The sequence below is a fragment of the Lissotriton vulgaris genome, chromosome 3_1, assembly GCF_964263255.1.
Source record: "Lissotriton vulgaris chromosome 3_1, aLisVul1.2, whole genome shotgun sequence".
Taxonomy (NCBI): domain Eukaryota; kingdom Metazoa; phylum Chordata; class Amphibia; order Caudata; family Salamandridae; genus Lissotriton; species Lissotriton vulgaris.
In genome coordinates, this window is record NC_141689.1 from 1,743,977,251 (window position 1) to 1,743,993,391 (window position 16,141).

Sequence of the window (16,141 nt, forward strand, 5' to 3'; positions counted from 1 at the left end):
CTAAAGAAATCTTTGCCATAGTGCAGAGTTTCGTTACGCCCCGTGCCCAGGAGGCGGCGGTTCCCCCCTCGGACAATTGGTGCAACACCTTGTCCAAACATTTTAGGGTGAAAATTAGTGATATCCAAGAATCTTTTCCGAAAAACTCTATGCCGACCCTGACTACTTGGCTGAGTGGTCCGGAGAGGGATGCAGGTGATTCCCTCTTGGCGTTTAGTCCTATAGACCCCTTGGTCTCTCGCAGAATCCTTGGAGCACTGAAATCGGGCTCCCCGAAGGACCCCTGCGCGGCTAGGTTGCTGGACGAATTGGCCAACACGATCAACCCGGAAGTCAATCTCCTGATTAACCAGTCTCTTCGTGAGGCGTGTGTCCCGCTCTCTTGGAAGCAGGCGCTGCTACTCCCCCTGCTCAAGAAGCCTACCCTCGATCCGGCACTTCCCGCCAATTATTGACCTATTTCTCTCCTGCCCAGCTTGGCTAAGGTCTGCGAAAAGGCAGTCACCTTGCAGCTTACCATACTATGTGGAGAAGGCGGGTTTGTTGCATCCGGCGCAATCGGGGTTCCGTGCCTCCTATAACACGGAGCTTGCATTGTTGGAGGTGGTGGAAGCAATCCGTGACTGTTTGGATGCCGGCGGTAGAGCAGCCCTGGTGATGCTGGATCTCTCGGCGGCATTCGACATGGTTCCCCACCTTCTCCTTCTCGAGCGGCTCACAGCAATCGGCATTGCTGGTACTGCTTGGAGTTGGCTCAGATCCTTTCTGAAGGACAGGTCACAACAGGTCTGGTTGCCCCCGTGCACCTCGGCGCCGACTCCTCTTGCCACTGGCGTCCCACAGGGTTCCTCTCTTAGCCCCCTTTTGTTCAAAATCTACGTGACTCCCCTGGTTTATCTGGCGGAGTCATTGGGGGCTAAGGTGATGGCATATGCGGATGACACGCAGTTACTGTTCACCTGGAAAAGGGGAGAGGACTCGGTCAGCACTGCGCAGCGGTGTCTCTCGTCATTGTTTCGCTGGTTGTCTAATGCACAGCTTAAGTGCAACGAAGAGAAATCGGAGGTGCTCTTGTTTGGCTTGTTTCCTGCGGATTTTAGAGTCACCCTTTGGCCATCTGACTTTCCGCCCCCCCCAGTCAGTCAAGGGTCTTGCAAAAAATCTGGGGGTCTGGTTTGAGGAGAACCTTAATTTCGCGACTCACATTAAGAAACTCACAGGGTCTTGCTTTGGCACCCTGAAAATGCTGCGAAAATGTTTCCCTCTCCTGCCAGTCGGTGCCAAAGAAACAGTTGTTCGGGCGCTCATCCTTTCCCGGCTAGACTAAGCTAATGCCCTCCTGGTGGGATGTCCGGGGTATCTTACCAGGAAGCTGCAGGTAGTCCAAAACGCGGCAGCGAGACTCCTACTGGGACTTTCTCCCAGACAGAGTGTGCGGTTTCATCTCCGCCACCTACACTGGCTCCCAGTCGAGTCTCGCCTCAAATACAAAATGCTGTCCATTGTCCAACGGGCTCTGTATGGGCTGGGTCCACTCTACCTCCAGAAGCGCTTTGCCTTCTATACTCCTTCCAGGCAACTGCGGTCGTCTGACCAACTCCTTATACAGAACCCCCGGTTCAAAAGTCACCGGCTGGGCGGCTGTTTCTTCACCCGCAAAGCTGGCTTAGCCTGAAATGAACTCCCTCTCGACCTCAGGATGGTCTCAGACCCGGCAGCTTTCAAGAAGAAAAAATTAAAAACGCTGCTGTTTTGAGGCCCTTTTCTCCCGACGTTTCTGATTCTTCAGCTGGTTCTGTGGTGGGATTTCTTGGTAGCAGCGCCGGGATACTTTGAGTAGCTCTGCGCTTTATAAATCTAGTATAACATAACATAACATAACATAATAAATCAATAGTTGTCAAGCTCATCGTACAAAGGATCAGGGGCCCGTTTGGGCAAGGCAGCACCTTCAAATCTGGCAATCATTATAGTGCATGAGTGGAGTTAACTTTCATTTTTGGAAGGAACAGCACATTTTGCTTTTATGATTATTTGTTGGGAGTGTACATCCTGGACCTTAATTACTCCCAGTCCCTCTATCTTTGTTGATGTCTTCCCATTGCAATGCCTTTCTACATCACTGTGCTTATCAGGTAAATGTATCTAAATGGGATTTGTCTAGAAAGGGTCTGTCTCTGTAGCATTCTGTTCTCCTTTTGATAATCAGATAAGCAGAATGCTGGGCACACAGACTAGACATAGCTTCTTCGGCAAGGGAAACTAGCACAATTAAACACCAGATTGAGAAATGCCAGACTACAAATTAATAAAAACAGGATGAGAAGAGGATACCTCTCACTTGATTACAAAGAGGTAGGGAAAATGCTCAGAGCAACACCAACGGAACCTAGCCCAGCAACCAACACCCAAGGCAAGAATCAGAAGCGTTACCAACACTATACAACGAATATTATAGACCCTTGTAAGTCAATGGAAGAGCAGAGGTTTCCAAAAAACGAATATCACAGCTTTTGCTGATTAGGATGAGGTGGATGGCTGCAAGACCCACACCCCCCAATGTAGAACATCTCATAGGAATAACACATGCTACAATTAACATCCATAGTATTTTTGGGGGAATTTTACAAAATCCGCCATCCCCCACAGAGCATCACCTTAGGGAAAACCCCCATTGAGCAAATAACTTCACCTACACACAAAGGGGCCAAACATGGTTGTTTGACTACTCTCTCCATTGAGACCCTCTTTAGGGCAAACCCAACAGCAGTCTTCTCAAGAACCTAAAGTGCCAAAGGGTAAAGGAATTGGCAAATTATTTGTTAACCAAAATGCAAGTAGCATAACATACACAACACACAACGCCATAAATTCAGATCCAGTAGTTTCCTTTAATCCATTGTATTTGTGTCACTTGCATCACATGTGAAATATAAACACCCCATTGCAGTGTATATACGCAGGGCAAGAGGTAGTAAGCTTGTCTCTTATCAGTGCAAATAAAAAATAACAGATGTTCTAACTGTCAGGAAGCTAAAGGCAGGGAAATCCATGCGTCCAAGCATATACCAAGGGAACACAGAAAAATGAATTCTAGGGAAATCAAAGCCAGAGAATGTTTCTGTAGTGCCAACATCCCTTTCACATGCTCTTATTCAAAGTCATTAGAGGAATTAAAATCAACACACCAACAGCAATATCATCATTTTTGTGATGCACAGGTGTTAAAAGAGCACTCAAAAACGTGCACATAATATACAAAAAGAGCTCCTTTTAAGCCCTGATAGGACATCAATAGCAGTTACCTGTATATGTTTGTCTGTCCCAAGGGGTGGGTTTCTTTGTATTGCAAATGATATACATGTTGACATTTACTTGTTCACCTTTGATAATTGCGATAGAGACTGCCAGAGCCTGAAGGGTGGGAGTGGGGTATGTAAGTAGGAGTTACAAGTTCAAAGTTAATGACCATTGTACATACTTATTGATGACACTGTACTCGGATTTATCTGGAATAGATACCTGTGTTATTTCTGTATAATAGGTCGGGCAAAAGGTCATGAATGCAATGTACACAATGCCAAATTGGAAATGCAAATATACAAAGAATCAAATTGATGGTATGTAAAGGTAATAAATGAAAATCAATAAAGTATGTTTAAAAAAATATACTTCCTCACCTTTGATAGATAGAAGAAAGGGCCGCTTTCATTCTCAAACAATGTTTTCCCAGTGTGGTAAATCAGCAAGCCAAAATCAAAGAGTGGTCCGGGAATCTCCCGCCCATTTACCTGTCAAAAGATTGAACATTATAACACATGAGATCAACTGCAACACTATTAGTAATGGCCAAGCTCTGGAAACAGCATAATTTGTGACATGGTCCCCACACTAGTTCTTGCATTCTCACAGTGTTGTTTCCCTTAATAAACAGCATGCACTATTACATCACAAGGGATTGGTGTTCGTTTTCATTCCTCAATCTGTATACTAGGCAGTATGTGTGTACCATTGATGTGATGTCACTTTAGTGCAGTTGCCAGGTAATGACAAGGATTTGATTTGTTAAGGTGCTCCTGATCTCTAAACCCCATGCACGAAGCATAGTTTGCGATTGGGAATCAGACATGGGCTCTTAGTGCTCATGGTCTCTACAAGAAGGGCCAGGGCATTGCTTTGGAAATCCATACATCTAATGATGAGAGGCAACATCTTGTGGTACATAGGCCTTGTTCCTATTTCAGTGGGAGTTAAGGAACGGCCAGTGCCTGAGAACATGGGTCCCCTGTCTTTTTGAAGACAGTGATCGTGGATCATAGAGATAAGATCACAGACACTCTACCCACAGGGCCTGATTCCTCTGAAGATGAGGCAAGTTTACAATTTTAGATTAGCTTGAAATGGCTAAGAGAGTGATGCACATATATGGAGACCTTCTTTTGGTCTGTATAAGAAAGAAGACAATTCTGCCAGTGTGGGGTGGGTGGGGTGTGTAAGGCAAGAGAATATTTTGCTCTGGTGTGCTCGAAGGTCAAACCAACTATTGGTCAAATATTATCTAATAATCTTAGTTTTGTTTTCATGAGAAGTTGGAAAAATGTTGAGCCAATATTGAGTCGATTGAGAAGATAATGGTATTTGATACTCTTGTCATAAGGGACGTGAGACACTTCTTGTAAGATCTATGTTAGAATATTGACAACAATATCATCCTACAAAAATATGACTTCACAATATCAGCTACCACTAAATTGTGACAGTAACTATACATAGGTAAGGACACATTCACTATTCTTAATTCCACATGTACTTACCTTAAATAAATAAATACATATTTTACTCAACCTGTCTGCAGCAATTGACATCGTCTACTATTAACTAGGGATTCAATGTCTGCCAGATTACTCAATCGAAAGTACAGCTTTAAATGGATTGCATCTTTTCTCAAGAACAAAAATCAAACGATACAACGTGTGCCTTTGTCTTTTACACCTTAACCCAGGTGTTGTTACATTTGCTATTTATTCTCTCTTTTTGCCTCTGGCTAAATTGCTTGTCAGTACCAACCGACATTTTGCATGTATGCAGGCGATACATAGATCATCTTCAGGTTTCATGGAGAGGATTCTGAGATGTCAAAATACATATCCCTTGAATTAGATAAATTCAGGATTGAACGTTCTGAAATTTTCGATAGTTTAATCCATGAAAAACAGAGATTATGCGCATGTAAAAAGGTTAACATTTTTCGAATATTAAATTGTGACCTGCATGTGGTCCTTGCCCGGTACAGGTAGTTACAAAGTTAAGGACTCATCATCTTGATGATGTACCCGTGAATACCACCACAATCAGCTTTTATAAGCTTTGAGCATTGAGAAAAGCCCTTCTGTTCCTATCTTTCCTCTAGGGTGTGATGGCAATCGATTCATTAGTCCAATCTAGGATTGATTTTGCCCATTTAATCTATCGGAGGTTATCATACAAACCATTGCTTTATTGGTTACTACTAGGAAAAAGTATTCTCCTTTGAACGAGCATGCATATTCTCCTCAATAAAGAATCTGCGATTGGTCTCTGAAATGCTCCCTGAGATACCAAAACCTAGATTTAAAACTTGAGGCAGAAGAAAATTTAGAGTTCAAGAAGCCTTAATATTGAATTTAATCACTTAAACATTGAAAACCTATCCACCCAAACTTTTGAAAAATGCAGAAAACTTGGCTTTTCCACTTATGCCTCATTCACGATGGGTTTGTTAATCCCTTTTAGGGCGCAATAGTTTCTAGAGCACTAGGAGTCCCTTGCAAGGCCAAGGATGTGCTTTAAAAATAATCATAAATAAGTAGAGATCTTGGCACTATGACTAGGATGGTATTAATTAGTATATTCCTAAAAGCAAGGATTATAAATTTAAGTGTATGAAGAAAAAATGGGGGCATTTCTATTGGTTTGCTAACAGGTAAAGCTAATTTACGGTGTTTCATATCAGATTTGTGAAAATATGTAACATGCATTCCCCATTTCCAGTAGAAACATTTGGACACAGCTATTGCCCAGGTAAGTACTGTTATCGAGAGGTAGCACTATTTCCCATGAGCAGTGTTTGCATCCAGTTCTACTACTGTGCAAGTAATACGCCCATGAAAGCAAAGTGCTTTCACAACATATATGGTGCTTTATCTCATGAGAGAACAGCTGCACATCATGCTTTGTATTTATTCATTTACAGATTTGTCTTTTTCACCATCACAAACTGTATGGCAGCTTGGATGATCAACCAGCATATGATGTTATGCCTTGGAGAAAGGTAAAGGTATCATGAAAAGGTGGACTAGAATCAATCCACACCAGTATTATTCCTATTATATGGAGAAGAAAGTATCCATTTTGATGACGCCTAAGTGAGTAGTGAGAAAGAATTATACCAATGCAGAGTTCTTATAATGTTTTCCATGAATGGGTGCATTCTAGAATGTGTATGATACAATGAAACAACTGGATTTTCTCCTAATAAATAGACAACACAGATGCCAATATCCTCAAAGTCTGTGAAAAAATGTACCACAAACCTCTGTCACAATTACAAGGGCCTTCGAACATAGAGAAAAAAACAGTCCTCTTTACCCAGTCTTGTATCTCTAACAATCACCAACAGTAAGTGTTCCTTTGTTTGATGATGTGTGCCTGGGTTTGGAGAGATATTGTGACATCACTCACTGGATAGTCCCTTTAACATGTTTATTAGTGCATTGCTAATATAGAATGGGTATACAGTCTCAATAGGGGTGTCATCTATGGGCATAATGTCAGTATGCGCAGAGAACTGTCTGCACACGTGAACAACATCTTTACATGTAATACTGACTTTATGAATCAATTGTCAGTCTTGCCGTCTGAGTTTTCGACTTTTCTATGTGTGAACCTCATGTATGTACAGAAAATTCTTTTTAAAGTGGCCTCATAATCTGTGGACAGTGAGAGTATAATTTCAGTAAACCAGAATATACGTCCTGTTTTCCCAGCCATATCTCAAACTTAGTCCTGTGGAAAGTCCACCTATAAAGGCAAACCTTTATGAAAGAGTCATTTGATTTTCACACAGAAATTAAAGTTCGGATTCTGTCAAAAAGCTTTCCCTGTCGATATTACTGATTTGCCACACCTGTAACTGACATTTCAATGAGTACTTGGTTAGGAGTCAGGGAGATGGATGAGAAAATGTAAAACAAAGGAGAGGAACATTCACAAAATTGTTACTATGAGAGTATTCAGAACCATTTGCAATGCCTTTTACATGCATACTTACAAACGTTACTGCATGAACTACCAAAGAGTGAGTTGTATAGTGCACTTAAAGCATAGTTTAAAGTGGGTGTAAGAAAAACAAGACCTTCGATAAATAATGCAATTTTCCACAAAAAAGTAAAAATATATTTTTGAAATTTTCTAATTTCATAAACCTAGGCATGCATATTCTCAGTTATGGGTAAATGCTGAATAACTGTAGTTAGGAAATATGTCAGAAATGTCTTTGAAAAGCATACATTCATGAACAGGACAGGTTTTGAAACTTATAAGGAACTTATACGTTGCCTAAGTACTACTGTGTACTGGACAAGGAGTTGTTAATCTTCGTAATGAATAGGCTTATTCATTTTGATCTAGAGCAGCGGTTCTTAATCATTTAACTTCTGGTGACCCCCCCTTGGAAGCACTATTGGAAGCCGAAGACCCCGGGTTAAGACAATTCTATGATTTAAACCTTAAAACTATGCACAAAATTAGAAACAAGTATACATCAAACACATATATAAGTTATGAAATACTTAAATTCACAAACAAATAAATAGAAAAGTCAACATTTAAATTTGAATCGCAATTTTGGAGCTTTTTTAAAATGTACTTTTTTCTTAAGGATATAGCAATATGGCTCTAGCTTATCACCTTCCCTTTTTTGCTCGTAATGCAAGTGTTTCAATTGTGCCAACCAATAATCCATACTAGATTCAGTTTGCTGTACTTATACTGCTCCCACAAATCAAGCTAAGGATACCAACTTAATTTTTAGCCTCCAATTTCTAGTTTCAAAACATTTATAGAGCGTTTTAAAATATTGAATTTTATATGTTGCATTTTTGAGGTATATGTACCTTATCAATCTGCTAATATTATTCAGTTTTCTAAACAGTCACAGACCCCCTTAGTAGACGTTGCTGATCCCTGGGAGTCTACAGACCAGGTTTAAAATGAAGAGACACATACCATCATATTGTGCTCAACCATATTCCATGCTCGAGGTCTAAGCATTAATACGGGTGCTTTTGATATAGGTGGTACATCTAGATTAAAGAACAAAAAAACAAATATGTTACCACACCAAACACAATAACTCACACAATTACACAAGGGTCCAGTTCAAGATGTATGTTCTTACCAGGAAACTTTTGGTTAACAGCCTGGCAAATATTGTAGATTCCTTTAACTTGATTAAAGAATGTTGGACAGTTTCCATCATCAAAATCCACCTGTGTGCCAGAACAGTAAAGAAGAATTGGATGAGTAGGTCTAAAACGCCAATACACATCCAAAAAAAGGCATCCTTGTTGTATGTAGGCATCACCTCTGGTTAGCATTATATTCAAAGCTTGGCAAAAGTATAAATACTGTAAACATAAGGGAAATACATTTTTAAGTCTATTATTTGTTTACATGATTTCTTTTAATGTTCTTAATTACTACATTAATTTTCTTAGAAAGAACTCCAAGTTAATTGGAGTTAATCCAATCTGCCTTCTTTATAACAGCACTATAAATAAATTAGATGTATCCCCATCCTGAAGACAGAGACCTTGCTAACTTTACTTAAAAAATATGTTTAAACAAACTACTCCCCTATGGGATGGCATGAACTGAGCCCTTCCACAGCAAACACTTCCTTGCAAAATACAACTGGAATTGGTTCTATAACCACAATCTCCCTGTTCTCTGCATACTGGGGTTTGAAATACTCAACCCAGGATGCCTCATCGACATTGTTATCTGGGTTGTTAGGGGTACCACCTCGGCCCCACTTCACAATTTTCCAGAAAAGTCTGGAATCCCTTGCCCCGGAGGCTTCCAGCAACTCATCCCAATATTCTTCATCCCACTTTTTCTTAGCCTGGCGAATACTAACATTGTAGTGTTTCCTGGCTACACTAATCAAGACCCTGTCCCTACTTCTAATTGCCCTACCCAGTTCCAATCTAGCTAACCTGCACGGCTTATTAAACCACCTGGCCATTTTGAGTGGGGCTTTTCTATTTGCATTAGTCAATCTCATAAAATGTGGTTTTAAAAGGGAAAAGAATTTATCATGTATGGCTGTCGTTGTAGCGGACCCAGGTGTTACGGGATTAGCTATCTCCATGGCGGCAATTGCAGCATCCACCTCAGAATTTATATAGTCCATGGAGGCTACATTTGCCAGCACATTTGGCCATTTGACTCTACGCATATCATTGGCCATTACAGGTAATACTTCACTAGGTGATTGTAATTTGTCCGGCATGGCCGTCCACCAAGTGTGGGTGACACAAAGGGGATTATGATCGCTTTCCAATCTACCCTTTATTTCCATATCGCCTATCCCATACCATAAATTAAGGCTACAAATGACATAGTCTATTCTACTTTTACTATGACCATTGTCAAATGTACAGTTGCCTCCCTGGTCGCTCTTTGTCCTTCCATTAAGGGCCCTCAACCCATATTCCAAGCATAGTGCATTTAATAGCAATATGTCTTTTGTCCACCGTTTAACTGGTGCAAGATTTAGGATCGGGACACCCCATTGGACATCTTCCTCTTGCCCTATCGGATTTTCCGTATTCTCCAACGGTTCGAAGGTCCTGTTGAGATCGCCAGCCACAACCACTCTATTTCCCAGGGACTGTGATTCAAGGAAGGAGGATAGGGCCTCTAGGGTGGGAGAATTCCCAGTATTGGTACCCCTAGCATAAATGTTGTATATATCTATCACACCCCCCTTATCCGATGACATTCTTATCAATTGGATATCCTTGCAACCCAGGTCAAGCACTTTTATTTTAACTTGTAGACTTTGCTTGATCCAAACTGTTAAACCTCCCATGGGTCGGCCCCTAGGGCCTCTGCTCGCTGGAATACAAAAGTTTAAATAGCCTGGGAGGAAGATCGGATCGCAAGCCCATGTCTCTTGAAATAGACACACTTCAAACCCGTTAACAAAGTCTATCCAATTTTGGGACAATAGTCTAGTACCTAGCCCCGCGATATTCCACGAAAAGAGCCTCCCCGGGCTAGTGCCATTACAAGTTCCCGTTTCAAGGGCTGGCATAGGCGGAAGGTTGGCCAGACTCTCACAATTACCTTCCTCATCTACAACAATATCCACACAGTTAACATCGGTTCCCTGGGTAACAACAGTATTTAATATGGACCTTACTTCACCCCCAGACTTTCCATGCACACCCTACTGTCCCCCCTCCAATTCTCATTCTTCCCATCAATAGTCACTTCATTTGGACTTGCTATTACATCCATAATTGATGCCACAGAATTCTTGGATACATCCTCCCTAGCCATGTTGCCCCCAGTTTCCAGGAAATCACCCGATTTTCGTCAACATCCCCACCCCAAATTTTTCATCCCATCATGAAAGTTGTAAACTTGATCATAACAAAAATTTGGTCGTGGAAAAGGAACGTTAAAAGGGATGGTCTCTGCCTGCGGAGGATAGCTGAATCTCCCTAGCTCGTTATTCCCACCAAGGTGGGCGCCAACTGGTCTTGGATAAAAAAAGGTGAGATCCACAATGCCAATCCCACCACTGCTAGTGCTCCAGCCTGGCCTCGTGATCAATCCTACCAACCTTGGATCTTGAAAGTTGATTATAATACATTCTCCCCCCAGATTTTTCGGGGTACATCCTATCCAGTTAACCCTTCCTACCCCGATAATCAAACCATCCACTTCCCCGGGCAGTGGTCTATTAACCCTTAACCAGTGCATAACCTTATTTTTTAACATCTGGAAGGTTTCTCTTTGGCCTACCAATAGAGATGGAACATTGGTAAGAATAGCCACATAGGGATAAGAATCCGGGGTAAGATTTATTGGGGGTATCCTAGTTGGAGGTTTTATCACACAGGGTGTTGGTCGGCTTTGTTCTGGAACAACAGGGCGTGGGAGGAGAACATTCTTTGACACCAAGGAAGCATTTTTTTTCCTATAGCTGTCGTTACCACCAGTTACAGAACCATCCCTATTTAGAACTTGTGGAGCATGGGGCTTATTTGTTTCAACACTATTTTCGCAGGAATTTCTATCATCACTAACCGAAGGGCCCTGGCAAGCTATCAGGGTACTTGGTAGGGGTTGAATAGCATTACTAGCAGGGGTGGCATTTTTTGGGCATCCCTTGCTACCTTTGGCCACCGTACTAGGGGGCTTAGTTTTCCCGCAATTGCTTTTACTTGGGATAGCTGGCGATTCGGTAGTAGTCTTACTGCTTTGTCCCTTCCCCCGTAGGCCAGTTGCAATACTAACCACGGGAGGATGTAATTCAACCGAGGGGGCACCTCCATCTTGCTCAGCTGGTTGCTGGTGATTCCTATTCTCGCCCGATTTAAGATAGGACTTGATTAGTGATTTTGTTGAAAAGAAATTATCTAGACTAGCCTGCTCTAGGTGGTCTAGCTGGTCAGCTAGCTTTTTGAGTCTGTCTTCAAAGGGGTTCAAGAGGGACCGTATTAATTTTTCCAACTCCAAGAACAATTGCGGGTTGGATGGTGGTGTCCCAGGGGATGCTATTACTATGGGATCTGAGCCTGATGGCAGTGGTGTCCCAGGGGATGCTATTACTATGGGACCTGAGCCTGATGGAACAGCTTCTCCCTCGCCCATTGGTGGCCCACTAGGATTACTCCCAGTAGTGTCACGAGGTCGTGTACATGTTCCTAATTTCCTGTATTTTTTTGGAGGTTTTGGAGCATAACATTTCTTTGGAACTACACTCCTTTTCCTTTTAGAACAGGGTTTGGGTTTTGCAACATGTATTAAAACACTGGGCTGAGCTGTAGGCTGCTGCCCAGTGAATGGATTAGTAAGAACACTAGGAGGGGTTACAGGCAAAGTAGAGGTTACTATTTCCAAAGGAAAAGTAGCCAATGGCTCAATTGTTGGGGGAGAGAGGTGTGGGATTTCCTGTGCAACAGGCAGCGTGATGGATGATAAAGGCGTGACCAATGATGGAAAACTTTGGGTTGGACGTTTATCAACAGAGGTTTTTAGAAGCTCAATGGACAACCTGCGTTCCGCACGTCTTTCTGCCAGGGCAATTTCCCTATCAATATCCTGAGGCAGCCGTTTAAAATAGGTATCTAGGGGGCCCATGTTAGTAGCCCCTTTCTCATTCGAAGAGGGCAACAAGGTCGGAGTATTTATAAAAGAAGCCATAATAGCGAACCTCTTACCACCTCAATAATTAAAAGCAGGTTAGGTCACTAACACTACCAACAAAGAAAAATACCAGTTCAGTAAATGTCAGTGGGGTGGCCCAGCCCGGCCTCCTTCGGCCCCTGACGGCCGCAGACGGTCCCGCCCTTGTCCCGGGCTTCTCCCGCTCGCTCCCGCGAGGCGGTGGCACTGGTTGCCTTTAAACTAAATTACAGCGATCTCATAGGCTGATAGGCAGGGGGGCGTGGCCAGCGGGGAGAGCAGCCCAGGTGTCTTCAATTGGGCGCGCAGGGACTCCTGGACACTGGATTCCCAGCCTAATGCTCGCAGCCCCGCTGACGCTATCACCTGCCCCGCGCTCCTCACCAAGGATTCCCAGTCAGTCTGCCGCTTCAATTAACCAGGCGCTGCGGGACCCGCGAAGCGGGTCCGGCGAGGTGCTGTGAATTTTCCCAAGTGCTGGAACTCGCTGAGTCAAACAACGATTAAGGACCGGATAGGGCTTCCACACAACTCCAAAAGGGTCCCAATGAACCGGAGGCAAGGTGAGCTTTCTACTCCGTTGGCGGGGGCGTGGCCAGCGGGGAGAGCAGCCCAGGTGTCTTCAATTGGGCGCGCAGGGACTCATGGACACTGGAGTCCCAGCCTAATGCTCGCAGCCCCGCTGACGCTATCACCTGCCCCGCGCTCCTCACCAAGGATTTCCTGTCAGTCTGCCGCTTCAATTAACCAGGCGCTGCGGGACCCGCGAAGCGGGTCCAGCGAGGTGCTGTGGATTTTCCCAAGTGCTGGAACTCGCTGAGTCAAACAACGATTAAGGACCGGATAGGGCTTCCACACAACTCCAAAAGGGTCCCAATGAACCGGAGGCAAGGTGAGCTTTCTACTCCGTTGGCGGGGGCGTGGCCAGCGGGGAGAGCAGCCCAGGTGTCTTCAATCGGGCGCGCAGGGACTCCTGGACACTGGAGTCCCAGCCTAATGCTCGCAGCCCCGCTGACGCTATCACCTGCCCCCCGCTCCTCACCAAGGATTCCCAGTCAGTCTGCCGCTTCAATTAACCAGGCGCTGCGGGACCCGCGAAGCGGGTCCGGCGAGGTGCTGTGGATTTTCCCAAGTGCTGGAACTCGCTGAGTCAAACAACGATTAAGGACCGGATAGGGCTTCCACACAACTCCAAAAGGGTCCCCTTTTTTGCCAATCTTCCATGGGAGACACACTTTCAGTCCTAATCTTTCTGTGGCATTTGCTGCTGTACTTTTCACTTTTTCATTAGCTTAGTGGATTGACCCGTGCTTCCTTTCTTCAAATCAAATGAGGGGTCTGTTATACCCTACTAAGTTGCATTTGCATGTACTCCAGCCCTGCTGCCTCTAGCTGCTCAGCCAGAGTGTGAGTTGGTTACAGAATGTTGGTGTGACTGTGATGTGTGGAATGCCTGAGTACCTGAGTGGATGAGTTGTGACAGTTAGAGATGGGCTGAGCAGCTAGGCAGGCTGTTCCTGGTGGGCTGGTACCACACCAGTGCTGGCTGAACACAGGACTGATGTAACTTGGACATAAGACTAAATAAAGAAGACTTGAAAATATATCCTGGCTCCTGGTGTCTACCTTTATAGGACACAACATATTTTGGCGACGAGCGGACTTGGACCCTAGAGACTCTTGGAACAGCACAGAAACAAAGGGACTACAAAGTAACAAAAAGAGAAACTAAGAGATTCCACAAGTAACTACATCTACAAAGAAAGTATTTCCAGGCAAGCCAGCGCCAGCCCCACCAGTGTCCTTTCCAACGGACCGACCCACCGACCAGTGTCATCACCAACTAACACTATAGCCTGGGAATACTACAGCCACCTAAAGGATTACAGTGAGTTGGAGGAGTAGTTCAACTACAGCCACATCTGGTGTCTAGACACATCTATCTACAGTGACTTTAATACTACAGTGACTTCAGGGTAACTGTTATCTTGTCTCATCGCCATCAGAAGTCACAATAGTCTGTGTGCTGTGCCTGCACTAATACGCAATTCCTGATGTCTAATTTTGTCATACTTCAACCTAAACTAACGTGAGTGCTGCAGTCACAACAAACTGCGTGCAGTGCTTACTCATATGGTCAACTCTTACTTTGTCATGTTTGTACCTGGATCTTAACAGTACGCCTTGACAAGCCATTTTGGTGGAGTGGTTACAGGTGACAGAACGTGTTTGCTCAACATGACACTCCAGACTCTGGCCAAGTCTGAAAGTGAACGTTGCCCATGGTGTTATGTTGTTTTGTGTGAGTAGGACATTTTTTGTCTTACTTTCTTCGTGTCTGCAGCCCCAACCGCGTTCAGAATTTAAAAAAAAGCTGCTTGTGGATACCGTTTTACCAGCGATCGTACCTTTTCAACATGTTGTGTGGCAGGATTAAATGCTGAGGTTTGAGATCTTAAGCGGTGAGCATAATTTTATTTTTATTTTTAATTATTACCGGCAGCGCTTTACCTTAGACCAGTGCTTCCCAAACTGTGCGCCGCGGCACCCCGGTGCGCCGTGATGAGAAGCCCGGGGTGCTGTGCCGCCACGCACCAAGTGGGAAATTGGAGCTGCAGAAACTTGAGGGGGGGTTTGAAATGGCACTTAAAAAAGGGTTTGGCCAACTGGTTTGGCCCAAGAGCGCACTGCCCTATGTGCGTACATACGCATGCGTCTACGTGGGTTTCGATGCGTAGTCTTCGCATTACTCTGCCTACGCAGCTCGGACCGTTTCAGTAGCATTGTTCCTGCCCACCTCGCCTAGCGTCTCCTCGTCTCACTGTGTGTAGCCTCGTGGGACCCTCTTTAGAAGAAACTCGGTGAGTAAGGGCTTGTAAGCCTTGTAGTGCCGCGCCCTAGATGCGCACTTTCATGTAAATGTGTGTGTTTTTCTGGGATTTTTGCCTCCGTGCTGTGAAATCTGCTTCATGTCCATCTCTGCTTTGGGGCACACTGTCTATGTGCCCAAACTCCTCACAGTGCCTGTTAGCGTGAGGCACTTGGGTAGGGTGACCAGGCATCCCGGATTTGCCTGAAAGGTCCCAGTTTTTCACCAGCTGTCCCAGGAGATTTCATGAATTTTAGCTTATGTCCCGGTTTTTAGAGAGGGTCGGCTGATAACTGCATAGGTGCATTTTTAGGTTTTACAAAACAGGAATAGTTAGCAGTTGTTTCAAGAAAGTAATTTAATTACCAGGCAAGCTTCTCGGTTTAAAAATGGCATTTTATGTATGTTCTAACTGCCTGTTCTGTAATTCGCTGCTGAGGAGAGTTGTCATGATGTGCATTGGCTTGAAGTAAAACTGTAGTCCTTCTTCTATTTTAGTGAATTGTCCCGGTTTTGGCTTAAAAATTCTGGTCACCCAAAGCTTGAGGCACACAGGCAGCATGAGGAGCTTGGGGCACACACGCACTGTGAGGAGTTTGGGCACATGGACAGTTAGCGTGAGGGGCTTGGGGCACACAGGCACTGTGAGGAGTTTGGGGCACACAGGCACTGTGAGGAGTTTGGGGCACACATGCAGTGTGAGGAGCTTGGGGCACACAGGCAGCTTGAGGAGTTTGGGACACACAGGCACTGTGAGGAGTTTGGGCACATGGACAGTTAGAGTGAGTAGCTTGGGGCACACAGGCAGCG

At 44.2% G+C, this 16,141-nt stretch overlaps 1 protein-coding gene across 3 annotated transcripts in view; it reads right to left on the bottom strand.

Moving 5' to 3' along the window:
- LOC147728393 (ureidoglycolate lyase-like) overlaps positions 1 to 16,141 on the bottom strand; it is a 481,711-nt gene that overhangs the window by 125,744 nt on the left and 339,826 nt on the right. For all 3 annotated transcript variants that reach the window (XM_086962176.1, XM_086962177.1, XM_086962175.1), the window contains 3 exons: positions 8,438 to 8,528; positions 8,266 to 8,342; positions 3,681 to 3,791 (listed from right to left, as the gene is read on the bottom strand). In XM_086962176.1, coding sequence (XP_086818302.1) covers positions 3,681 to 3,791; positions 8,266 to 8,342; positions 8,438 to 8,528 — 279 coding nt within the window. The remainder of the gene's footprint in view (positions 1 to 3,680; positions 3,792 to 8,265; positions 8,343 to 8,437; positions 8,529 to 16,141) is intronic.